This window comes from Acanthochromis polyacanthus, chromosome 6 (assembly GCF_021347895.1).
Source record: "Acanthochromis polyacanthus isolate Apoly-LR-REF ecotype Palm Island chromosome 6, KAUST_Apoly_ChrSc, whole genome shotgun sequence".
Taxonomy (NCBI): Eukaryota; Metazoa; Chordata; class Actinopteri; family Pomacentridae; genus Acanthochromis; species Acanthochromis polyacanthus.
The window spans coordinates 1,939,783-1,965,438 of record NC_067118.1 but is presented as its reverse complement, the minus strand read 5'-3'; the positions used below and the strand labels follow the sequence as shown (position 1 = coordinate 1,965,438).

Sequence of the window (25,656 nt, the reverse complement as noted above, 5' to 3'; positions counted from 1 at the left end):
TTGACTAACTGAGTCTTTTACGCGTCAGTGGTATTCGTCGTCTGTTGGGGAATTTCCTGAAGTCTTCAGACATTTTCTCTGATTGATTCCAGTAAAAACAGACCGAACGTCTCCAAGATTTATGACAGATTATCTGGTGAACTGCTGCCAGCTCCTCCACCTCCGTGTTATTTCGTGTCTAACTGCAGGAATGTTTCCTCATTCTTCCTCCGACTAATTGACGGGCTGAGATGCTACAGGTAGGACGAGGAATCCTGTCAGAAACATGCCGTCATGGACTTCCAGTGAACCGTCCAGTCGCTGGCAAAAAGACTCGTTGTGTTTTTACAGCCGCTGACAGATCACTCACACTTCTACTACTAGCTGTCTTTTAAAAGAGTAAATACAAAAATGTTCCTAGTCTGATCCGAGTCATTTAATATTTAGTATCGGATGACACTGAGTCCCAATCTGACTCCATTATCCTGTTAAAACACACTTAAAGTACAATAAAGTTACGAAAACCAGAGCAATTAGCTAGATCTGAAACTATCTTAATGTAGTGTTAGAGGATAAATGTAGCGTTGGAGGGTAAATGTAGTGTTAGAAGTTAAATGTAGTGTTAGAGGGTAAATGTAGCGTTAGAAGGTAAATGTAGTGTTAGAAGGTAAATGTAGCGTTAGAGGGTAAATGTAGCATTAGAGGGTAAATGTAGCTTTAGAGGGTAAATGTAGTGTTAGAAGTTAAATGTAGTGCTAGAGGGTAAATGTAGCGTTAGAAGGTAAATGTAGTGTTAGATGGTAAATGTAGCTTTAGAGGGTAAATGTAGCGTTAGAGGGTAAATGTAGCGTTAGAGGGTAAATGTAGCTTCAGAGGATAAATGTAGCTTTAGAGGGTAAATGTAGCTTTAGAGGGTAAATGTAGCGTTAGACGGTAAATGTAGCCTTAGAGGGTAAATGTAGCGTTAGAGGGTAAATGTAGTGTTAGAGGGTAAATGTAGTATTAGAGGGTAAATGTAGTGTCAGAGGATAAATGTAGTGTTAGAGGGTAAATGTAGCGGTAGAGGGTAAATGTAGCGTTAGAGGATAAATGTAGTGTTAGAGAATAAAAGTAGCGTTAGAGGGTAAATGTAGTACTAGAGGGTAAATGTAGTGTTAGAGGATAAATGTAGCGTTAGAGGGTAAATGTAGTACTAGAGGGTAAATGTAGCGTTAGAGGATAAATGTAGCGTTAGAGGGTAAATGTAGTGTTAGAGGGTAAATGTAGTGTCAGAGGGTAAATGTAGTGTTAGAGGATAAATGTAGTGTCAGAGGGTAAATGTAGTGTTAGAGGGTAAATGTAGTGTCAGAGGGTAAATGTAGTGTTAGAGGGTAAATGTAGTGTCAGAGGGTAAATGTAGTGTCAGAGGATAAATGTAGTGTCAGAGGGTAAATGTAGTGTCAGAGGGTAAATGTAGTGTCAGAGGGTAAATGTAGTATTAGAGGGTAAATGTAGTGTCAGAGGATAAATGTAGTGTCAGAGGGTAAATGTAGCGGTAGAGGGTAAATGTAGCGTTAGAGGATAAATGCAGTGTTAGAGGATAAAAGTAGCGTTAGAGGGTAAATGTAGTACTAGAGGGTAAATGTAGTGTTAGAGGATAAATGTAGCGTTAGAGGGTAAATGTAGTACTAGAGGGTAAATGTAGCGTTAGAGGATAATGTAGCGTTAGAGGGTAAATGTAGTGTCAGAGGGTAAATGTAGTGTTAGAGGGTAAATGTAGTGTCAGAGGGTAAATGTAGTGTTAGAGGGTAATGTAGTGTTAGAGGGTAAATGTAGTGTCAGAGGGTAAATGTAGTGTCAGAGGGTAAATGTAGTGTTAGAGGGTAAATGTAGTGTCAGAGGGTAATGTAGTGTTAGAGGTAAGTAGTGTAGAGGGTAAATGTAGTGTCAGAGGGTAAATGTAGTGTTAGAGGGTAAATGTAGTGTCAGAGGGTAATGTAGTGTTAGAGGGTAAATGTAGTGTCAGAGGGTAAATGTAGTGTTAGAGGGTAAATGTAGTGTTAGAGGGTAAATGTAGTGTCAGAGGGTAAATGTAGTGTCTAGAGGGTGAAATGTAGTGTCAGAGGGTAAATGTAGTGTCAGAGGTAAATGTAGTGTCAGAGGGTAAATGTAGTGTCAGAGGGTAAATGTAGTGTCAGAGGATAAATGTAGTGTCAGAGGGTAAATGTAGTGTTAGAGGGTAAATGTAGTGTTAGAGGATAAATGTAGTGTCAGAGGGTAAATGTAGTGTTAGAGGGTAATGTAGTGTTAGAGGATAAATGTAGTGTCAGAGGTAAATGTAGTGTTAGAGGGTAAATGTAGTTTCCAGAGGGTAAATGTAGTGTAGAGGGTAAATGTAGTGTCAGAGGGTAAATGTAGTGTTAGAGGGTAAATGTAGTGTCAGAGGGTAAATGTAGTGTTAGAGGGTAAATGTAGTGTCAGAGGGTAAATGTTAGTGTCAGAGGGTAAATGTAGTGTCAGAGGGTAAATGTAGTGTTAGAGGGTAAATGTAGTGTCAGAGGGTAAATGTAGTGTTGGAGGATAAATGTAGTGTTAGAGGGTAAATGTAGTGTCAGAGGGTAAATGTAGTATTAGAGGGTAAATGTAGTGTTAGAGGGTAAATGTAGTGTCAGAGGGTAAATGTAGTATTAGAGGGTAAATGTAGTGTTAGAGGGTAAATGTAGTGTCAGAGGGTAAATGTAGTGTCAGAGGGTAAATGTAGTGTTAGAGGATAAATGTAGTATTAGAGGGTAAATGTAGTGTTAGAGGATAAATGTAGTGTTAGAGGGTAAATGTAGCGTTAGAGGATAAATGTAGTGTCAGAGGGTAAATGTAGTGTCAGAGGGTAAATGTAGTTTCAGAGGGTAAATGTAGTGTTAGAGGGTAAATGTAGTGTTAGAGGGTAAATGTAGCGTTAGAGGGTAAATGTAGCGTTAGAGGGTAGGATGCACTGAAGCTCCAAATTTGTCAAAAACTACTCACATTAGTTCAAAAATAACTAGAATTTTATCAAAATCAGTCAAAATCTTGTCAAAAAGTATTCCAATTTTTTTCAAAATGACTCAAAATCTGTCTAAAATGTCACAAAATGATTAAAAATGCAGCACAAATCTCATCAAAAATACTCACAATTGCAGTTTAATAAGCTTAAGGAGTCGTTTCTCTGTGGAAACCAGGCCTACAAGCTCAAAATGTTTGTCCATCTGTCTGAGAAGTTCACTTTTGAGGACGAACAGTGAATGCATCGACACTAACACTGTGAGAAACGTGAAACTCGTCAGTCTGAGCTCATGAGCAGAGCTGGACCTTTGAAAACACTCTGAGGTCTACAGAACGTTGAACCTGCTGAACTCTAAAGCTCACCTCCAGGGCCTGGAAGACGGCGCTGCGGTACGAGGCCAGCTTGGTGTAGGACGCCTGGTTGAAGAGCTTGGAGAAAGCGGTGATGGAGTCCAGTTTGTCGGCTGAAACCTGGAGAGGAGAGCACGGTGTCAAACGAAGAACGAGACCTTAAAACGTCATTCCTGGAAAACCCAAAATCTGACCAAGTCTGTTTGTCTTGTTTTTAGTCAGAATGTCTCATCCTACTCGAATTAAAATAAATTCTACTCACAAGTGACATTTCAGCGAGATGGAGGGACTTGTTTTCAGACAACGGATCTTAAATATGTTGTTGAGTCAAACAATCTTGAAAGTATCTTGTTTTGAGTTTAATTTTACAAGAAAACTCAAAATAAGTTTAACCTTTGTGTCGTCCTGTGGGTCAAATTGACCCGTTTTAAAGTTTGGAAACGTGAAAAAAAAAAACATTTTCACAGTGAAACTTCTGATGTCCACATTTTCAATATTTTGGTGGAAAAAAAGAAATGTTAAAAATGTTTCTTAAAGAACATTCACATAAAAATCAACCAAAATCCAGCGAAATTCGCTGGATTTTGGTTGATTTTTATGTGAATGTTCTTTAAAAAAATATTAAAAGTTTTACTGATACATATGGAATCACTTCAGATATTTTTAGGAATTTTTAGGGAGATTTTTACTCATTTTTTGAAAATATTTACAAGAATTTTCTGGCCAAATTTGGGGATTGAAAAAAAAACTTTTAAGACAAGTTATTGGAATTTTCTTCCTGAAGGTTTTGCAAATTTTCAGAAATTTAGGAAATTTTTAGCTAAACTTTTAGAAACATTATTTTTTCGTGCCCGTAAATGAAAACAGCAGGAGGGTTAATACATCTCAAATTACGAGGTTGCATTAAAGCAAAAAATGATTTCTGAGTGAAAAATGATTATTTTTTAGCATATCTGGCTTATTTTAAGACACCTTAGCGTGACAATCCTCTTAAGTAGAGCTGAAAATACGTTTCCCAGCTAATTTTAAGATCTCAGTATTATAAGTATCATATCTTACTCCAAGACATCTCATCAAGACATTTTCACTTGTTCTATTGGCAGATTTTTTACTTATTTCAAGGGAAAAGTTCCTTGAAATAAGTTGTTTGTTCTTGTTTTGAGAGGAGCATTTTTTCCAGTGTTCTCGGTCCTCCTCACCTCGGAGAACTTGCCGTCTCCGAACCACTGCAGCCACCTCATGCCGTGGCTCGCCTGCCGCTTGCCGGTTGCCCTCCACGTCACCACGATGCCCGGCCACCAGGAGAAACCTTTGATCTTCCCCCAAACCAGCTCGCCGATTCCAAAACCCTTGTTGTCCTGGAAACAGAAACAGGAAGAGGAGAGTCTGTCAAACCGATTCACTCGTCATCTCTGAAGGGCTAAAATGTAGAGAAGAAAGAAAAATTTGATTCAATGTGACCGAATGTAGAGACGATTTGTCTTTGAGACTCAGGAACACAAGAGACTGAGAATAAACACCAGAAAAATGACTAGAAAGACACAGAAAAGGCCATAAAGAAACACAAAATGACTACAGGAAGAAAACAATAGAGATCGACCAATTATCGGTCGGGCCGATTATCGGCACCGATATTTGGAAATTTGACGTATATCGGCATCGGCCTTTTTTTAATCCGATATGAAGAAATCAAGTTAAAACTGGGTTATTTCGGCTCAGATGCAGCCGCGCCTCTCTTTCTCCTGCCTGCTGTCTCCTGCACTATTCACCCCGTCCTCTGATTGGTTAAGCGGCAGAGGCAGAGCCTCCGAAGAAGAAGCTGTCCTCACAAACTGGAGAGTGAGAGGAAAAGTTTTCTTGTGTGAGAAGCTCCGGACAGAAAACACGTGTCAAAGGTAAATGCAGAAAGCTCTTCAGAAATTGTAATAAACATCCCAGTACTCTGCATCTCACAACTACTACTAACGTTGCAGTGAGCAGCAGAATAGCGTAAGAGCAGAGTAAACCTTAGCGGCAGCTCTGCTAACTCGTATTACGTCCCAACATGTCTGTGAATTATTTAACCCGTTGCGCTTCAGTTGCGCTTCAATGTTCTCCCCGCGGTACACTTTGAGATCTGCATAAGCAATTTGCTAAACGTCTGAAACTGCAAACGCGATTATACAAACACTATACGCCGATGGAAAGCTTAGATTCTCATGAATCCGCTGGTATAAACCACTTTCAGATGTGATAATATAATATAAACACATTTGTCCGACAAACAACAAATATCCATCCATCCGTTCTCTATACACGGCTTCAACGTACACAGCGCGACTCACATTTCCGGGTTTATTATTACACACAGATGAAAATATTCCACAAAAAACGGCCATAATCCAACCTTGGACATCCAGACGACACAAGCCAGTAAACTATTTTGTCCAAAACATGTCTTGAAGTCGGTAAAAAATCGGTCGTTTTCAAGGAAATGCACCTCGCGATGCCCGTCCAATATTCCCTGTATTTCTCGTCATATTTTTATTTACAAATAGAATATTAGCGATTTTTTGTACTGAAAATGGCTGGAATTGACTGCAGCTGAAGACTGCTGATAATATCGAGATGGAAACAGTCCATGATAGAAAAGCATGTGTGTGTGATTAAGAGAGAGTGCATAAAAAACTCAGTTCACTTGTTTTAGGGAGCGCTAAGGTGGAGGCTGCTTAGCTTTTACCATAAAATTAGTTCGTCGATCTGGCTCTAAACGCTCTGCAGACTATGTATTAGCAATGGGAAAAATACACCGTACTTTCCGGACAGTAAGCCGTTGCTTTTTCTCACACTTCGAACCCTACAGCTTATACAACGATGTGGCTAATGTATAGATTTCTACGGGCCAGCTTCATGCCGTCAATACGTTTATCCTTGTCAGAATGAAATTACCGAACCGGTCACAGTGGACCAATGAAACTGTTCGAATTAAATCAAACGCACTCACACTGAATTCTTCAGATCAGTCACTTTGCGCTTCATGCACACACCCTCATCATGGAAAACACACGAAGAAATGCATATGATTTAGCTTTTAAGTTAAAGGCAATCGATCTGTCAGTCAAAGAAGTAAACAGAGCTACAGCACATATTTATTTTGAGATCTGAATATTCGGATCCTTATGTTCAGGTGCGCTCAATAGTCTGGAAATCACGGTATGTAATGTGGAGAATAGTATGTAGTTAAAGTCACGTGAAAAACTCTACAACTCATCACTACTAACGTTGCTATGAGCTTTCTGGTCCTATGATCTGAAAATGAACGGGAAGATGAGAGAGTAAAATTCAGAAATGATATTACTTTATAAAATCTCTGGAAGCAAGTTTTTATTTACATTTACTAGAGATACTGCTGAGCCTGAGAACTCCTGCACTTTTTGTTTGAAGTTAAAACAAAGTTAAATTATTTCAGTTATATTGAACTTTTACTTTATTGTGAAAAAATTCAGGGAGCTATTATTTAAGTTTTTATTTGCATTTACTAGAGATAATGCTGAGCCTGAGAACTCCTGCACTTTTTGTTTTTGTTTGAAGTTTTTAAAAAAAGATAAGTCATTTCAGTTGTATTGAAATTTACTTTATTTACTGTGAAAATAATTCAGGGAGCTATTATTTAAGTTTTTATTTAACTTTACAAGAGGTGCTGCTGAGCCTGAGAACTCCCTGTATTTTTGTTGTGTTTGAACTTAAAGACAAGTCATTGTAGTTATATTTAAATTTTACTGTATTTTCTGTGGAAAAATTTCAGAGAGCTATTTATTTAACCTTTTATTCAACTTTATAAGAGATGTTTCTGAGTCTAGGAAATTCAGGCACTTCTAGAGCTATTATTTTCTATTTGTGTGATTCAATAAACATGCTTTAGGCATTTCAATGAAGTTCAGTGTTTGCATTATTCAATTTTTTACGCCAATTTTTACACTTTTACTGCAAATGAATATCGGCTCCAAATATCGGTTATCGGCCTCCTCTAACTACTAATAATCGGTATCGGTATCGGTCCTGAAAAACCCATATCGGTCTATCTCTAGAAAACAATAATGAAGAGATGCACAGTTTGACACAAGATTAGTACAGAGACATTCAAAAAGATCACTAAGAGATGGGGAATGACTCCAAACAGATTAAACTAAATAACTACAAATAGACGCTAAATGAACACAAACAGACACAAAATGACTAAACAGGTGGAAAATGGGCAGAAAAAGACACTAAACAACCACAAAGGAAGTGCAAAATGACTACAAACAGATGCAAAACAACCACAGAGTGAAATAAAAAGACTCCAAACAGACGGTAAATGGCCGGACAGACACAAAATGAACAGAAATAGACACAGAACAACCACAAACAGATGCAAAATAACGACAAAAAGATGTTAAATGTCCAGAAAGAGACAAAAAATGACCAGAAAGAGCGACAAAAAGATCATGAACAGATGCAAAATAACCAGAAAGAGATGAAAAGAGACTCCAAACACATGGAAAATGGCCAGAGAGACACAAAATGAACAGATATAGACACAAAACAACCACACAAAAACACAAAACAACAACAAAAAGATGCAAAATGACTATAAAGAGATACAAAATGACCAGAAATAGACACAAAACAGCCACAAAAGATGGAAAATGGCTGTTAAGAGATGAAAAAATGACCAGAAAGGGACACAAAACGTCCACAAAGAGATGTAAAATGACTACAAACAGATGGATAATAACCAGAAAATGTAGGAAAAAACTAAATGTAGGAAGTCTTCATAAAGCAAGAAACAAAAGTTGAATTTGATTTTGTGTTTTGCAATTTATTATGCAAAAAAGTCTGAATTATTTTGATGTGATTGTTGGTGGCAGCTGAGTCAATGATGGCTCAATTTTCAGTTTTTAAAGAATGTGGTTACAAAGAAGCTGTTTATTTTTAGCAATATTTTGTATAAGATCTGCAGAATGTAGTGATTTTGATGAAATAACACAGTTTTAGGCTGATAGGTTCAAGTAGTCTGTGTGTTTTTACAGCATTTACTTCTGATAAATGGGGTCATTTTGGCAGTTTTTTTTTAAAAATGCAAAGTGTTTTTGTCCATGTTGGCTTCATGCTCATGTGTCTCAAAGCACACTGTTTACTGTGATCTCTTGATCTGATGTATTGTTTTCTCTCTCAGACTTGCAGATAAATCCCAGCAGCTCCTTCAGACGGAAACCCATCGGTCTTTGTGAGGGAGTCAGACGGCTGATTCGCTCTTTGTGAAAACACAAAAGCACATGTAGGACGTGTGCAGATGTAAACAGCCTGAATAAATGAACGTATTGATGCAGAGCAAACAGACGGAGTGTTTGTGTGACCACCTGCACCAACACAAGGCCAGGTGGACGAGTTCAGGGAGTTACCCTCCGAGTTTCTCTGGAAAAAACTCCACTTCCTCTTTTTAAAAGACTCTGTGTCTTCTCCACACCGTCTGGGTCTGCTTCTCTGTGTTCTGAGCTTATCTTCTTTTCTGGAGGCTGCTTTAAAAAAAAAATCTGACATCTTTAACTTCAGATCCAGACTTTTATTTTGTATTTGACAAAGCGCAAACCTCCACTTCCTGTTTTTAAATATTCCATCTTTCCTGCTGTTCTGCTCTATTTCTCTTTGTTTATCTTAATTCTTTTCATCTCATCAAAGCTGCTTTCAAAGTATTAATCTGATGTCTGTAATTTCAGTTCCAGACTTTTATTTTGTATTTTAAGAAATTCAAATCCACTTCCTCTTTTTAAATATTCCATCTCTCTTTCTTTTCTTTTTTCTCGATCATTTCATTGTGACTCAAAGCTGCTTTCAGGGTAATCATCTGACGCCTGTAACTTCACTTCTGGACTTTTATTGTGTAGTTTGAAAAATATCAAACCTCCAGAAGCTGCACAATCATGTAAACATGTACTGTTAAAAATAACAAATACGAATGGCAGCATGATTTATTCATTGCTCGTTATCTTTCTGGAGAAAAATTTAACCCTCTGAAGGCCCAAAACTCACCAAAATTTTGCAATTTATCAGTGAGATCTTTTAAAAAAGGAGCTGAAACGTTGAATTTCCTACTTTCTGATGGTCTTTGAACTAATCACAGGGTTTTGTCTGGAAAAACAACCAGATCAAAGTTAAAAATTGAAATATTTTGTCAAAATAAATAAAAAAACGTGCTAAAAAGAAATCACTGGCAGTAATCCCATTGTGTAAAAAATTTTAAGTTTTGCGCTCCTCGGTGAAACTGAAAAAACTTCATTGACTCAGTTGTGAGGAACGGTCACATGATGAAAATTCAGCCAACCTTTGACTCATCTGTGGTATTTTTTGTTTTATTTTTGAGATTTTGTGTCCTGTTTCGTCATTTTGTCTCTCAGTATTTTGAGCTTTTTGTGTTCATCGGTGCAACTGAAAACCCTTTATCCACTCAGCTGTGAGCTACAGTCACATGGCAAAAGTTCAGGGACTTTCAGCTGAACTGAAAGCAGCGTTTAAACAGAGCAGATAACAGTCTCCAAGCCTGAAAAAGGTGCATCGAGTCGGACGCTCTGCTCATGGTTTTCCTTTTACAGCATTCAAATGCAGTGTGAATTCTGACTTCTACTGTTACATCTGGAGGCATCTGAGGGAAAAGGTATCACGAAAACGACCTAAATTGTCGAATGTCAACTCAAACGTAACTCCCCAACTAACTTACGTGCCTCCTAAATTGTTCTTCTTCCCCAAAATGAAAGTGAAGTTAAGGATTTCCCTGTTTTTTTTTATGGTTTAGGTGTCACTGCTTAAAGAAGTGGATTTTCTGGGAGCATTTCAAGCATGGCAGGAGCACTGGGAGCAGAGCAGCGCTGCACCGAGACCAAGGCCAGACTGTTAACTTCCTGTTTGCATCTTTTAGTCTTACTGTCTCGAGTTCTGACTGTTTGTTTCCACATTTCCACGTGAAAACACACTTTGATCAAACTCTCAGTTGAAACATTCAGCAGCTGCAGACGTCTCACGTTTCTTTGAAGACCTTCCAGGTTTAATATCTGCCTCAGTGAGCCTCGTCCTGTTTTTCAGGCTCTTAACTTTCTCCTCCATAAATGAATCTCCATAAATGACTTACGCTGTATTCTGGCTGGATCTCAGAGCTGGACGAGGTGCTGGTGCTCTGGGCCGAGTCTTTGGAATCCTGCTCCATCAGCTCCAGACGAGGAACCTCGGGGACGCCTTCGGACACGACGGCGGGTCCCCGAGGAGCTCCAGAACACTGCGACAAGAGGAAACAAAAGAGGCTGAAACATCAAAACACCAACAGCCAGCTGTTGCTTCCCTCCCTCAAGTTGACGCTGAATGTGTTTTTAAGTGTGCTTGCTTAAACGTTCTTCACCTGGAACCGACTGTTACCAAAACAGATCTTATCTCCGTTGCTCAAAGCCCATCACCACCATGAATCACTGCAGCGGTGTCAGCTCACAGGAATTTATGTCCCTGTGTGGATGTGAGTTACATCCAAGTATTTTTATCTGCAATTCAACTCTGATTTAATCCCAGAGTGTGAAGAAACAGTTGAGCTTTAAATCAAAGGATAAATATTGCTGCTTTGTAAGATTGAAAAGTTGCTTATCACAGTAGAATTTATGGAAAGTGGTGATTGTTTGGTGTCATACACGCAGCACTGCAGCTTTTCTGTTGCCTATTAATGTAAAAAAAAGAAAATTCACAGACAAAACCAGCCAGCTGGAGGAATTAACTCTGCTTTCAAGCAAAATCGTCTTCTTCAGTTTGACGATTTCATGCTTTTCTTTCTCATGTTCAATATAAAATGAAACCTGTTTGCATTTGACTGACAAAACAAGCATTTTTTTGTGCACATTTTAGGTTCGACACGGCAGGTTTAAGTACAAAACAGCAAAAGAGTGTGTCCTGTTTAACGGACGCAAAATGACCACAAAAGAATGCAGAACGACCAAAAAGACACACAAAATGATCACAAGAAGACACAAAACAACCACAAAAAGATGGAAAATGACCAGAAAGAGACACAAAACAACTACAAAGACACAAAACAACGACGCAAAGATGCAAAATCACCACAAACAGATGGAAAATGGCCAGAAAGAGACACAAAATGCCTAAAAACACATGGAAAAAACCTAAAATAGACACAAAACAACCACAGAAAAATGAAAAATGACCAGAAAGAAACACAAAATGATCAGAAAAAGACACAAAATGACCACAAAAGAATGCAGAATGACCAAAAAGACACACAAAATGATCACAACAAGACACAAAACAACCACAAAAAAATGGAAAATGACCACAAACAGATGGAAAATGGTCAGAAAGAGACACAAAATAAACAGAAAGAGACACAAAATGACCACAAAGAGATGCAAAACAACAACAAACGAATGCAAAATGACCAAAAATAGACACAAAATGATCACAAAAAACACACAAAATGCCTAAAAACACATGGAAAAAAAACTAAAAGATGCACAAAACAAGCACAAAAAGATGCAAAATGACTACAAACAGATGAAAAATAACCTAAAAGAGACATAAAACAACCACAAAGAGATGCACAATTACCAGAAACAGGTGGACAATGACCAGAGACACACAAATTGATCACAAAAAGACACACGAAATGATCACAAACAGACACAAAATAACCACAAAAAGATGTAAAATGACTACAAACAGATGAAAAATGGCCATAAAAATACACAAAACAACCTCAGAGACGCAAAATGACTATTAAAAGATGGAAAACAAACAAAATGCCTGTAAGCAGATGGAAAATGACCAAAAAGAGACGCACAACAACCACAAAGACATGAACAACATTACCAGAAACAGATGGAAAATGGCCAGAAAGAAACACAAAATGAACAGAAAGAAACACAAAACAACCACAAATAGAACTAAACAACCACAGACACAAAACAATGACAGATGCAAAATGACCAGACAAAACAACCACAAACAAATGCAAGATGACCAAACAAAGAGACACAAAATGACCACTAACAGACACAAAACAACAAGAAAAAGATGCGAAGTGACTACAAACAAGGAAAATGACCAGAAAGAGACACAAAATAGCCAGAAAGAGACACAAAATGACCAAGAAGAGACACAAAAAAGGGATCTATGAGAAATAAGAGGAAGCAGATGCAAAAAAGACGGATGAGAAAATGTGGAGAAACTGAAAAAAGTGCCGAACCAAAGACAAGACAGTAAACAGGAATGATTTTTGTGTTTTTACAGCCTGGATGCGGTCAGTGTGGACACATTTCCTCTGAGTCACAGGCTTCTCAAAGCTGAACTCACTGAACTTTTCCACTGAATCGCAAAAAAAGAGATGAGTCGAAAGTTATGTTTGTGTTTATCCTGGTCACTGAGATGTTTTTAAGGTTTGGTGAAGCAAAACCAAGCAAACACTGAAGAAACTAAAAAGCAGAATGTTCCTGCATGCAGTCGGATGGAAACTGTGTGGTTTGTAATCACTGCCTGCTTGTTCAGGTGAGCTGACCTGCATCGTGTTCTGCTCCTGCTTGCGGTTCTGTCTTCGGGGCTTGCTGTGCGCCGTCAGTCCGGCCTGGAAGATGGTTCTGGGCTGCGGTCGCTTCCTTAAACCCAGCTGAGACGACCCCGAAGACTTCTGCAAACACACGGCCGGCAGATTAAAGGTCAGCTCATTTCCATGACTTATTAACGTGTTTTCGGAGCGCTGGCGGCCGTACCTCGCTGCAGGAGTCCCAGCTGCCGTGATCCTCCGATGATCCGTTCTTGCTCCTCTTCCTGCTTCCACTCGAACACCGATTATCGTCTGAGAAACGAGAAGATGTGGACAGACGGTCGGACAGATGGCCGGAGAGAAACTGGAGATGTTGCAGCAGGACAGACGGACAGTTTCTGCTGCTTTGTCTCTTTACAACACAAGAGTCCCATGAGTTAAATTCAACCATTATTAGTCCACCAAGGAACGGTGGAGTTATGTGACAATCGGCCTACGTTTGTCTGTCTGTCTGTTAGTAGCATTACTCAAAAACAAACTGACAGATTTGGATGAAATTTTGAGGGAGGGCCAGAAATGACACAAGAACCAAGTGAATCCATTTTGGCAGTGATGCAGCTTATAGTCTGGATCCACGGATTTGTTAAAGATTTTTGTATCAGTGTGAGATACCGACATGGCATCACTGTAACCATGACAACAAATGAACGCTACATCAGCTGCCTGCTGTCGATCACATGATTGTGATCCTACTACAAATCCACCGCTGAGGACTTATCAGGATTAATCCATCAGAAATGATACAAGGAGCAACTGATTAAATTGTGGGGGGTTTCTGAGTACCATCAATTCCTACCGCCCGCTACATATGTAGGTCATGTGATTCAGTGTCCATACATAACGCGGATTAAATTAAAGATCTCATCATGGGAAATGATACGACTGAGCAGCCCTGGTGGAGTACTGAGCTCTCTGAGTGCTTTTCTTGGTACAAATGTGCTCATGTGTCTCTCTGTGTAAACAACAGTTGTGATTGACTGTCATGACATCCAATCAGATGGAGCTGTGGGCGGGGCTTTGTTTGAGACTACAGAGTGACTGCAGAAAGAGAGGAGGCTGCATCACATCTACAGGAACGTATTTCTTTATTATGTGAAAACTGGCCAATAAAAACAACAATACCAACTAGAAAAGCAGTCAGAGAGCGCAGTCCTCCACCAAGGCTGCTCAGTCGTTGCATCATTTCAGACGGTTGAAATCCTGAACAAATCCATGGATCCAGACTATAAGCTGCATCACTGCCAAAATATTATCACCTGCTCCTTGTGTCATTTCTGAGCTTCACTGAAAATTTCCTACAAATCCGTTAGTCTGTTTTTGAGGAATGTTACGAACAGACAGACAAACAGACAAACGTACATCGATCGGCACATAACTCCGCTGAGGCTCCGCCTCCTTGGCAGAGTAATAATAAAACTGCCAAATATCAGTGTCAATAATGGATCCCTGTAACTAATGAATTAAAGGTTGCAGCTTTAATTTTGAAACGCTGCTGTAGATCAGAGACACGAAACACAGGAAACAAGGATAAATCCAGGAAGTATTGAACTTTTTGGTTCATGGATGCCTGGATCAAGGGAAAAGTAGGAAGAGATCTTAAAAAGGTTGACAGGTTGATTTTGGGATCTGGAGGAGCGTTTGGTTCCAAAACTAGTGACTGTGTTTCAGGTGATGTCAGAAACAAGGGCCCTGAGACGAATAAGAAGTTATCTACATACAGAAATGCTGCACACTGATGAGTGGTACCTTGGGATGAGTTGGTGTGAGTGTTTTTTAGGGGTGAGTTAGTGTGAGTGTTTTTTAGGGGTGAGTTAGTGTGAGTGTTTTTTAGGGATGAGTTAGTTTGGGTGTTACCTTGGGGTGAGGCAGCATCTCCGTTCTGTTTGGGGCTGAAGGGGGAGGGAGGTTCGGCCGCCGTCAGAGGGCTGTTCTCATTGGTCAGCTCCACGCCGCTGTCGTTCTCTGATAGGCCCTCAACTGGAGGCGTGTCTCCGTTTACCGCCGCCTGAAGATGGAGGGAAAACAAGTTTGAATTTAGATGTTCAGAAGTTCCAAAATTACCAGTTCATCAGGGTCTGAGCACCAAAGGTGTGCACCAAAGCTTTGAAATCCGTGGGTTTCTTCTTTTTATTCGCGATTTTGAAGGCCTAAAATTACTTGAAAACACAGAAAAATTCACACACACAACAGGACCGGCAAAAAATGTCATATTTTATAGATTTGCATAGGTATGAATTTCAAACAGGACGTGTCGCCTACAGCTATGAAGTCTGGTAGACGATCAATTTTTGCAATTTTTCAAAAGCTATAAAATCAAACAGGGTAACCCCAACAGAGCTCAAATTTGTCCAGGATGGACACCAGGCATGGGTGATCAAATGGTGTCAAGTTATCAAAAGTCTCAGGAAATAATGATTGGCGGAATTTCAACGATTCACCATGACACAGGAAATGCCGTGTAAATAGCCTGTACATGCTACAATCTGTCTGAAACGTTACATGTGTGATCAGAGTCCTACCCTGATGACATACCTAGACTGATATACGTTCACAGTGATAGCGCCACCTCGCGGACATGCTTGGATTCTCTGACCAGCAAGGATGCAAGGACCCTGCTCGCAGCTTTAATTTGGTTTGTTGTTGCTCATTAACATGCAAAAACATATCTTTACCACAACCATTTTAATGGGACTTTACATTAATTTACGCTCCTCACACTTTGTATTTCCACTTATTTTACAGCAGTTTGTGAGGCGTCCCAGTAAAAGCCTCCACCTCCAGCCCACCCACAGCTCAGATCAGCCGCCTGTTGGAGCCTCAGGTCAAACTGCGTTACGTTGCAGGATTCCAGCAGCAGCTTCGTCTTTGCAGCCACGGCGGCGGCGGCGGCTAAGCGTCACATGATGCTACGATGACAAACTATTAGCAGAACGCCGCAGACCGGGGAGTCGAGCCGGTTCAGTCGGGACTTGTTGAACGTCGTAAATCTTCTGATCTTCAAAGCGCTGCAGATGATCGCCAGAAGCTCCTGACTCGTTTCCAAGCGGGTCACCGGCTTCCAAAAAGCTTCTGGGAAGTCGTCCAGCACAGATGTGTTGCTTATTGTCAGGCTGTGAACTGTAACAACGACATTAGCTCAATAATCACCACACACTCTGTTGAAGCTGCACACTGCAGGCAGGTGATGGATTTCTTTTCTGAAGTTATTTTTTTGGCCATGTTTGACAGGTTCTGTAGAGAGGCAGATAGGAAAGTAGGAGAAAAGAACGGGGGTAAAACCTGCAGTAAAGGGCCGTGAGCTGGAATTGAACCCAGGCTGCTGCTTTTATGGGTGACCCCGTGACCAGTTTCTTTTAAAGTCATTGGAAATAAATGTCTTTTGCATCCAGGACCCGAACCCTCGCTTCCCTGTGGGTGTAGTTGTTTTTTTGCACATTCTTGTTGTGCTCACGTCAGAAAACCAGAAATTACACAACCGAAGAAGAAACTGTGAATCGAGCCAAAAGGAACGCACCAGAGGCTTTCAGTCCAGCAGCAGCTACCTCCAACCACACTGCAAACAAAGAAGATCTGATTCAACAAGAAAAGGAAGGGTGTCCAAAAAATACTAAAGTGATGATGAATCTGTGAGGTATTGGCTGCTGGTGAGTCATTCGTTGAGCAGAGCGGCTGGTTTTCAGAGGATCACTGAGGTGAGGAGGAATCAGATCAGATCTGAGGAGTTCAGGAAGGACTTTCTCTCTGCATCGCTTCACCTCCAACATGAAAGTCAGCAGAACGAGTTTCTGTTGGGACTTGAACTCTCATCGTCCCACTTAGAGCAGAGAATCCAGATAATCCTCTGTTCTGCTGCCCAGATTAGAGAAGAGACGGGACAAAAGACACCCTCATATTAATGTGTTTAGGCAACACCTGGAAGGATTTATACACCTGAGGATGTTTAGCTACCGGAGTGTTTGAAAATCAGCGTCTGATGCTGCATATTCTATACAGATTCACAGCGTTTAGCACTTTATAAATGAAACCCGAGCCACAATGCTAACAGAGCTAACAGTGCTAACATAGTGGATCACTATGCCTCAAAAAAAAGAGAAAAAATCCACAATGACTCCGAGAACTCGAATCACATGAATCTTTGTCCCCAAAAAACTATCGTGTATTTTGGTACTTTCATAGATTTATTATAACACTTTTGGGAAAAAAAAGTCTGCTTTGTCCAAAATTTGCAAATATTAAACTGAATGATCAGTTTCGATGATGTAGAAAGTTGTGTTCAATCAAACTTTCTTAGTGTTATGGTCTTTTTAACTTCTCCTCAGTGACTCCGTTTGACTACAGCTGCTGACTCCTCTGATCCAGTTAGTATAGAACCCAATAGATCTACTCACTGAACTCAAACACAAACAACACAATTGTTGCGTGAACAAAAGTTTACATCTACTTGTTAAAACCATCGATATATCAGTTTTTAGTCTCCAATGACTCCTAGAACTTAATTTTCTGTGATGGAATCATTGAAACATGAATCTTTGTCACTAAAAACTACCGTGCATTTTGGTTCTTTCATAGATTTATTAAAGGTCTTCTGGAAAAATCTTAAAGTCTGCTGTGTCAAAACTGTACATACAGCAAATTGATCCATCAGTGTTGGTGATGAAGAAAGTTCTGTTCAATCAAACTTTCTTTTTTGGGGTGAGTTAGTTTTATGGCCTCTTAACTTCTTGTGAGTGATTATGATAAAAGTGACACTAAAAGACAAAAATGACACAAAAAGATGCAAAATGACAAAGAAGATGCAAACATGCTACAAAAGATGCAAAAATGTCACTAAAAGATGCAAAATGACACAAAAAGGTGCAAAATGTATCATAAAGGTGCAAAAATACTACTAAAAGTTGCAAAAATGCAACAAGAAGTTGCAAAAATGACACAAAAAAGATACAAAAATGACAGCAAAAGATACAAATATGTAATTAAAAGACGTAAAAATGCCAGTAAAAGATGTAAAAATGTCAATAAAAGATACAAAAAGAAACAAAAAGAAGCAAAAATGTCGCAAAAAAAAGCACAAAATGTTTTATGTGCAGCTAAAACAACCCAACAGTTCTAGGATAAAGACGAAGCAGGATTTGTGTTTGTAGCATGAAGGAACTGACACCAGCATCACCGTCCTGTATTTATCTTCTCTTCAGACAACGTTGGCAGCGCTCTAAACTTCTCGTAATGTTTTAATGAAGATTCGGTTCTTAGAGTCAAAGACAGAAAAGCTGCAGAACGTGGAGCAGCTGTGAAACAGATGGAAACTCAGAGAACGTGCCGAGTTTTTAAGGCGAATCAGCGAGATGCTGTTTGTGACCGCTGAATGTCGTAAAACTGAGAGTGTGTTTGTGATGCCAGAGCTCCTCCATAACAAATGAACTGGATGAACCAGTGTGAGTTCAGCAGGGTTACAGTGAGAGCAGGATGGAAATGGAAATATTCAGAGTATTTTTATATAAAACATGGATATTCCAACAGAGGAAGCTCCCTGTCATGAACCTGACGTCTGGTTTATTAAGGTTCATCCTCTGAGGACCACAAACATCAAACATTCTGGAGCTAAACGTTGAACAAAACTCAACAAATGCAGCATTTTTACTGATATCTGCATTTTAGTACTTTCTACTGTCAGTTTCTGGATGTTTTCCACTCGTTTTTCTTCACTGTTTTCTAATTTTTAATTGCATTATGAAGCCCTGCAGCTCTGTGGAAAGTGGACAACCATGAATTTTGTTGTTTTGTGTCCCATTTTTGGCATTTTGCACCTTTTTTAGTTGCTTTAATGTCTTGTTTTGTGTTGTTTCTGTCATATTTTTCTCATTTTAGGCCTCTTTTTATTTGATTTGTGTCTTGTTTTTGTCATTTTTGTTCCAGTTTTGTCATTTGTGTCTCATTTTTGTTTCCTGATTTTGCCTTTTTCGATCTCATTTTTGTCATTTTTGTCCCACTTGTGTCATTTGTGTCTTGTTTTTGTCATTTTATGTCTCAATTTTGCTATTTTGTGTCTCATTTCTGTCCCATTGTTTGTCATTTTGTGTCTCATTTCTGAGCCATTGTTTGTCATTTTGTGTCTTATTTTTGGCATTTTGTGTCTAATTATTGTTTCGTTTTTGTTATTTTGTGTCTCATTTTTATCATTTCACATCTCATTTTTGGCATTTCATGCCCTTTTTTTGTGTCATTTTGTCTCATTTTTGCCATTTTGTGTCTCATTTCTGTCCCATTGTCATTTTGTGTCTCATTTTTGCCATTTTATGTCCTTCTTGTGTCATTGTGTGTCTGATTTTTGTGATTTTGTGTCTTGTTTTTGTCATTTTGTGTCTTGTTTTTGTCATTTTATGTCTCAATTTTGCTATTTTGTGTCTCATTTCTGTCCCATTGTTTGTCATTTTGTGTCTCATTTCTGTCCCATTGTTTGTCATTTTGTGTCTCATTTCTGAGCCATTGTTTGTCATTTTGTGTCTTATTTTTGGCATTTTGTGTCTAATTATTGTTTCGTTTTTGTTATTTTGTGTCTCATTTTTATCATTTCGCGTCTCATTTTTGGCATTTCATGCCCTTTTTTGTGTCATTGTGTCTCATTTTTGCCATTTTGTGTCTCATTTCTGTCCCATTGTCATTTTGTGTCTCATTTTTGCCATTTTATGTCCTTCTTGTGTCATTGTGTGTCTGATTTTTGTCATTTTGTGTCTTGTTTTTGTCATTTTGTGCCTCTTTCTTAAAAACCTGTTCATCCGCTGCTGATTATCCGTGAAGAACCGTTCAAAGTTTGCATATCTCGTGGTTCAGTTTAGGACAACATCGTCTTTGTTGACATGTTTATATGCTAGAAACTACTTAGTTAGGGTTGACACTACGACCCTTTAACGTCATCCTCAATTTTCTGGGTTATTTTAGAGAATTAAAGGATTTCACTCATCGTTTGTCGACTTTGAAGCTGGTTTTTAACGAGCGCTCCTTGATTGATGAGCTAATCCAACCAACGACGTGCGGCCAAAGCCGGCGCTGCAGAGTTTAAAGGAAGCATCCAAACATTCTGCTGCAGCTTTAGCTGACTGCAGACTGGAATTTGCTTCTAGCAATGTTTTGACGGGAGACTTTACTCCTCTTGTTCTTTCTGAAAGCTGGAAGTCAGAGCTGCTTCGTGTTTCCTGCAGATTCCTCCTGGTCAACACGTTTTCTCTGCTGTTCACTGCTATTAACCCAGACAGAAAACAGCTCTTTGGTAACTGAGGCAGTGACAGATGAGGAAGACGAGGACGTTCACACCGGGGAGTCTGTCGGCTTTGTCTCTGATTATTCGCTAATTGGCACCTTCAGCTTTTTTTTCTTCTCTAACGGTGACTCATCCAGCTGTGAGCCGACAGACAGATGAGCCTCAGGGCATTTCCATTCACCTCCCAAACGCTCGTGTTGTCCTCCTCCGTTTGACACGCTACAAATTCCTGCCTCTGATTTTACCAAAGCTACAAACTATCACATGGAAACTAGATTTATCGCCCTGTGGTCTCTGCCAGCCAGCGAAGCTAAACTTCACGTGCAGTCTGATAGGAGTCTCACAATCACATACGTGCAAAGACAAACTGCATTCTCAATCATGTTTTAGAAAATGTTTTAAAGAGCTACAAAACCTGCAGAAGCCAAAGGATCCCAACAGATAAGTCTCAAATCTCTTTCGCTGTTTACTTTCTTGTGCGTCTCACTTTTGTGTCTTATGTCTGACCTTTTGTGCCTCGTTTTTGTAATTTTCTGCCTCATTTTTGACATGTCAAGCCTCATTTGTGACACTTTGCGTCTTGTTTTTGTCTTTCTATGTCTCAGCTATGACAATTTGTGCCGCTTTTTTGACATTTTGTCTTGTTTTTGTCTTTTTGTGTCACTCCTTTAAATCACTTTGTCTAAGTTTTGTCATTTTGTGTCCTATGTCTGACCTATTGTGCCTCGTTTTTGTAATTTTCTGCCTCATTTTTGACATGTCACGCCTCATTTGCGACCTTTTGTGTCTTGTTCTTGTCTTTTTGTGTCACTCTTTAAAATCACTTTGTCTAATGTTTGCCATTGTATGTCTAATTTTTGACACTTTGTGCCATGTTTTTTGACATTTTGTCTTGTCTTTGTCATTTTGCGCCACTTTTTAAAAATCATTTTGTCTCTGCCATTTTGTGTCTCGCAGTTGGAATTTTGTAAAAAAAACAAACAATTTCTTAGGAAAGCCGTCTTCATGGAAGTGATCTAATCAAACACTGGGATCATGACTTTTCCAAAGAACTGATCATATTGCACCCAACAGCATTGTTTACATTTTCATTGGAGTTCCGACTTGTGGCGAAAGTCGACTAAAGTCGATCTGTAGTAACGAAACCCTGACGTAAGCTGAGGTTTAGGATTAGAAAAAGACTTCTGTGATGATGAATGGCTTCAGATAAGAGCTGCTAGGACAGTATTTCTGCATGAATATCTCAAATAGTAGAGTTGACTATTTGTGTTGCTAATATCCATCCATTCTCTATACACCGCTTTATCCTCACTAGGGTCATGGGGGGTGCTGGAGTCTATCCCAGCTGACTCGGGTGAAGGCAGGGGACACCCTGGACAGGTCACCAGTCTGTCACAGGGCGTGTTGCTAATATGTCTTCACCAAACTAAAAACACATTAAATGGACCTGTTACCCAGAAACAAAACTTAATTTTCACCAGCTACTGAAAAAATTAAATGCAGAAGATATAGCAAGTTAATTTAGCAGCTTTTTAATTTCACAGATTGCCATCTTTATGCTAAGCTATGCTAACCAGCTGCTGCCTGGAACTTCATATTTAACTTGCAGACTACAAGAAATATCCCCAAAAAGTGTAAAACTTTTCCCTGAAGCCCTGAGTTCATGTGGAAGGAACACAAACGCCATCATTAAGCGATGAGCAAAGACTACTGCAGCCTAACTGAAGGAACCACACTGAATGATATTGTTGGCATCAACAAAACAAATCACTCAGAATTCATTTTGAACTGTTGCACAGACACAAAACCCTCCGTCCACCTCAGAGCGACTTTCTTGTAGTCTCCTCCTCCTCTGTTTTCTCCTTTCAGCTCGTTTTATTTAAATCTTTTCTCCTCTCCAGCTCCCCTCTCTGCTTCTGTTCACACAAAATCCAACCACTTTGGTAAAAGATGCAGGGAAGGAAAGAAAAAAACTCTTGGAAGTAAAAGGAAGAAAGAAAAAGAAAGAAAGGCTGCAAATACTCGAGGAGTAAACGCAGAGCGGCACATAAATCCAAGAAGCTTTTGCATTGAGAAGAAGCAGAAAAAACACAAAAACCTCCTGATTATAATGTTACTTTCAGGATTTTTTTTTGCCACAAACTCCCTTAACAAGTAACACTCCTCTCTGGATGGGAGCGTCACTTCAACAAAGTGTTTCATTTCAGACGGGAAAGGAAAGTAATGGGCCAGGTAGCTGCTACACTGTCATCATCATTATCCTCCATTAACCTGCCTTCCTGGATATCCATCATCTTCCTCCTTCTGCTCCTGGCTGCTGGCAGACATGAACAAACCCACTGAAGCATTAAAGCAGCACAAATGATCCTTTTCTCCCGCTGCCTCCTCTGTTTTAGAGCAGAAATACTACGACTGCTCCCGCTAACGCTGTTTTTATCACTACAGGTTCTGCTGGCTGTGTCGCTAAGACGACTATTGTTAATAAAAAATGCAGACCTAGTTAAACTTCTGAACACTGTGGTTCATTTTTCACTGCAATCTAAAGTCCTGCAGCTCTGTGGAGACAGATCAACCATGAAGGAGAGAGAATGAAGAAATGTCTTCTGTCAGTTGGAGACAGTCAGAATGACGCAAAGACACCAAACAAATAGCATGAAAAGATACAAAAACGTCACAAAAACATGCAAAAATGTCTCTAAAAGATGCAAAAGTGCACAAGAAGTTGCAAAAATATCACTGAAAGATGCAAAAATCACTCCAATAGTTGCAAAAATGATGCTAAAACATGCAAAATGCCAAGAAAAAGATGCATCAATGACAGTAAAAGACCCAAAAATGACAGTAAAAGATTCAAAAATGTCATTAAATGATACAAAAATAACCCATAAAGTTGGAAAAAATGTCACTGAAACTGTAAAATTGACCCAAAAAGTTGCGAAAATTACCTAAAAGCATGCAAAAATGACACAAAAAGATGCAAAAATGTCACTAAAAGATGCAGAAATGACAGAAAAATATACAAAAATGACACAAAAAGTTGCAAAAATGACACAAGAAGATACAAAAACGACCCAAAAAGTTGCAAAAATGACACAAAAAAAATGCAAAAATGTCACTAATGGATGCAAAAATGTCACTGAAAGATGCAACAGCGGCCCAAAACAGAACAACTATGAAGGAGGAGAGAGGACTCAGAAATGTCTTTTGTCAGTACGACACAGACAAAATTACACAGAGACAAAATTTAGCAAAAAGATGCAAAAATGACAAAAAAGATGCAAAAATATCCCCAAAGTTGCACAAATGCCACAAATACATTATAATGACAACAGTAAACTTTATTTGAAGGTGTCTTTGCTGACACTCAAGGACACCGTACAAAGAAACATTCCCAGATATACACGAAAAAAGATTTGAAAATGTGACTGAAAGATACAAAGATGATCCAAAAAGTTGCAAAAAGCCACAAAGAGCTGCCAAAGTGCCACAAATACATGCAAAAATATCAGTAACAGATGCAAAAATGACCCAAAAAGGTTTTAAAAAGCCACAAAAAGATGCAAAAACGACCAAAGAAGTTGCATGAATGCCACAAAAAGTTGCAGAAACTACCCAAAAACTTGCCAAAATAGCACAAAAAGTTGCAAAACCGACACAAAAGATGCAAAATGACTCAAAAAGTTTCACAAATGTCACCAAAACGTTTAAGAATGCCACAAATAGATGCAAAAATGACCTAAAAAGTTTTTAAAAATGCCACAAAAAGATGCAGAAACGACCAGAAAAGTTGCAAGAATGCCACAAAAAGTTCCAGAAACTACCCAAAAACTTGCCAAAATAGCACAAAAAACTTCAAAACTGACACAAAAAGATTCAAACATGTCACTAGAAGTTGCAAAAAATGCCACAAAAAGATGCAAAAATGTCACTAAAAGGTGCAAAAACTCCACAAAAAGATGCAAAAGTCCACTAAAAGATGTAAAAGTGACTCAAAAAGTTGCACAAATATCACTGAAACATGCAAAAATGACACAAAAAGATGCAAAAGTGACCCAAAATATTGGAAAAAAATGCAACAAAAAGATGCAAAATGCCACTAAAAGATGTAAAAATGACTCAAAAAGTTGCACACATATCACTGAAAAGTGCAAAAATGACACAAAAAGATGCAAAAATGAGCTAGAACGTTGGAAACAGAACAACAATGAAGGGGAGAGAGGAAGTAGCAGTGATTTGGCTATCAATGGGCACCATGACAGAGACTTCTGTGATGATTCATGACCTCCAATCAGAGCTCATGTGCTAACAAAAACAGGAAGCAAAGAGGAATAAATTCTTATGCCACTGCAGTATTTCAGATGTAGAAAACCACAGAATTAGCATCCTTAGCATACTGAGGCAAACTGTGCTATTTCTTTGGGACAATGGGCACCATGACAGACTTCTGTGATTATTAATGGCATTGGACAAGAGCTGCTAGGACACTATTTCTACAATGCTAATGCTGCTACGCTAGGCAAATGTTTCTGTGTCCATAACTGAAAAAAGCTCCATCACCAGGTGGAACAACGTCACAATTAATTCAGTGTTGCCTCATAATCATCAGGGAAGAACATTAGCTAGAATTAGCCTAGCGGTCTTCCTGGTCTTGGGATGTGTGTTCACGTGCATCCAAAAAAAAGAAAGAAAGCAGCCAGTGGGGGAATTTCACTGCTGATAAACCGGAGGATCAGTTGATGTTACTTAACTCCACAGAACGGGGACAGCAGCTGAGGAAAATACGTCCAGATATGTGAACTCTCATTTTTGTCCAGACTTGCAGCTTTGTAACACTTCTTCACCAGCAGAGGAAACACTGTCGCCGCTTTTATCTCCGCCGTCCAGGCCGAAGGTTAGCCGTCAGCCTGTGTTTCTGCTCATCAGAGGCGTTTAGACAGCGAGGTCGTTGGCCTGGGGCAGGGCTGGAGCTCCCAGAGGAATGTGTGTGACGTACGTTGATTCACTGCTGCAGCTCACACACTCATACAAATCCACCGTGCACGAGCTGCACAGGCTCATTCACACGTTTCATATTCATATTGCCGAGTCTTTTAACCCTCTGAGCCCCAAAACCTGCTGACTGCTCTGACACTTGCACTGTCTTCACTTATCGTAGTCAAACGCTGTAAAAACAGTAAGAATCCTAATTTTGACAGGTTTCTGGTCATTTTGGACACATCTGCAGTCATTCTAAACTATTTCCAGTCATCTTGGACAGGTTTGATTCCAAAATGTCAAAACACTGGGAGCTTGTCTTGTCAGATTCTACTGATGTTTGAGCCTCAAAAGTTTTGCAGGTTTTTCCCTTCAGTTTTCCAGACCCAATAAGGACCTTTGTTGTCATTTGTTGAAACCTTTGAGTCATTTTGAACAGATTTCAGGTCATTTTGGACAAAGTTTTGTCTTG

General features: G+C 39.3%; 1 protein-coding gene across 3 annotated transcripts in view; it reads right to left on the bottom strand.

The window, feature by feature from the left end:
* Positions 1–25,656, bottom strand: part of dnmt3bb.1 (DNA (cytosine-5-)-methyltransferase 3 beta, duplicate b.1) — a 141,139-nt gene that overhangs the window by 21,385 nt on the left and 94,098 nt on the right. For 2 of the 3 annotated variants that reach the window (XM_051950174.1, XM_051950176.1), the window contains exons 3-8: positions 14,810–14,960; positions 13,122–13,207; positions 12,911–13,039; positions 10,493–10,636; positions 4,548–4,706; positions 3,361–3,468 (exon numbers count right to left, since the gene is read on the bottom strand). In XM_051950174.1, coding sequence (XP_051806134.1) covers positions 3,361–3,468; positions 4,548–4,706; positions 10,493–10,636; positions 12,911–13,039; positions 13,122–13,207; positions 14,810–14,960 — 777 coding nt within the window. The remainder of the gene's footprint in view (positions 1–3,360; positions 3,469–4,547; positions 4,707–10,492; positions 10,637–12,910; positions 13,040–13,121; positions 13,208–14,809; positions 14,961–25,656) is intronic. The other variant, XM_051950175.1, reaches the window with a different exon arrangement.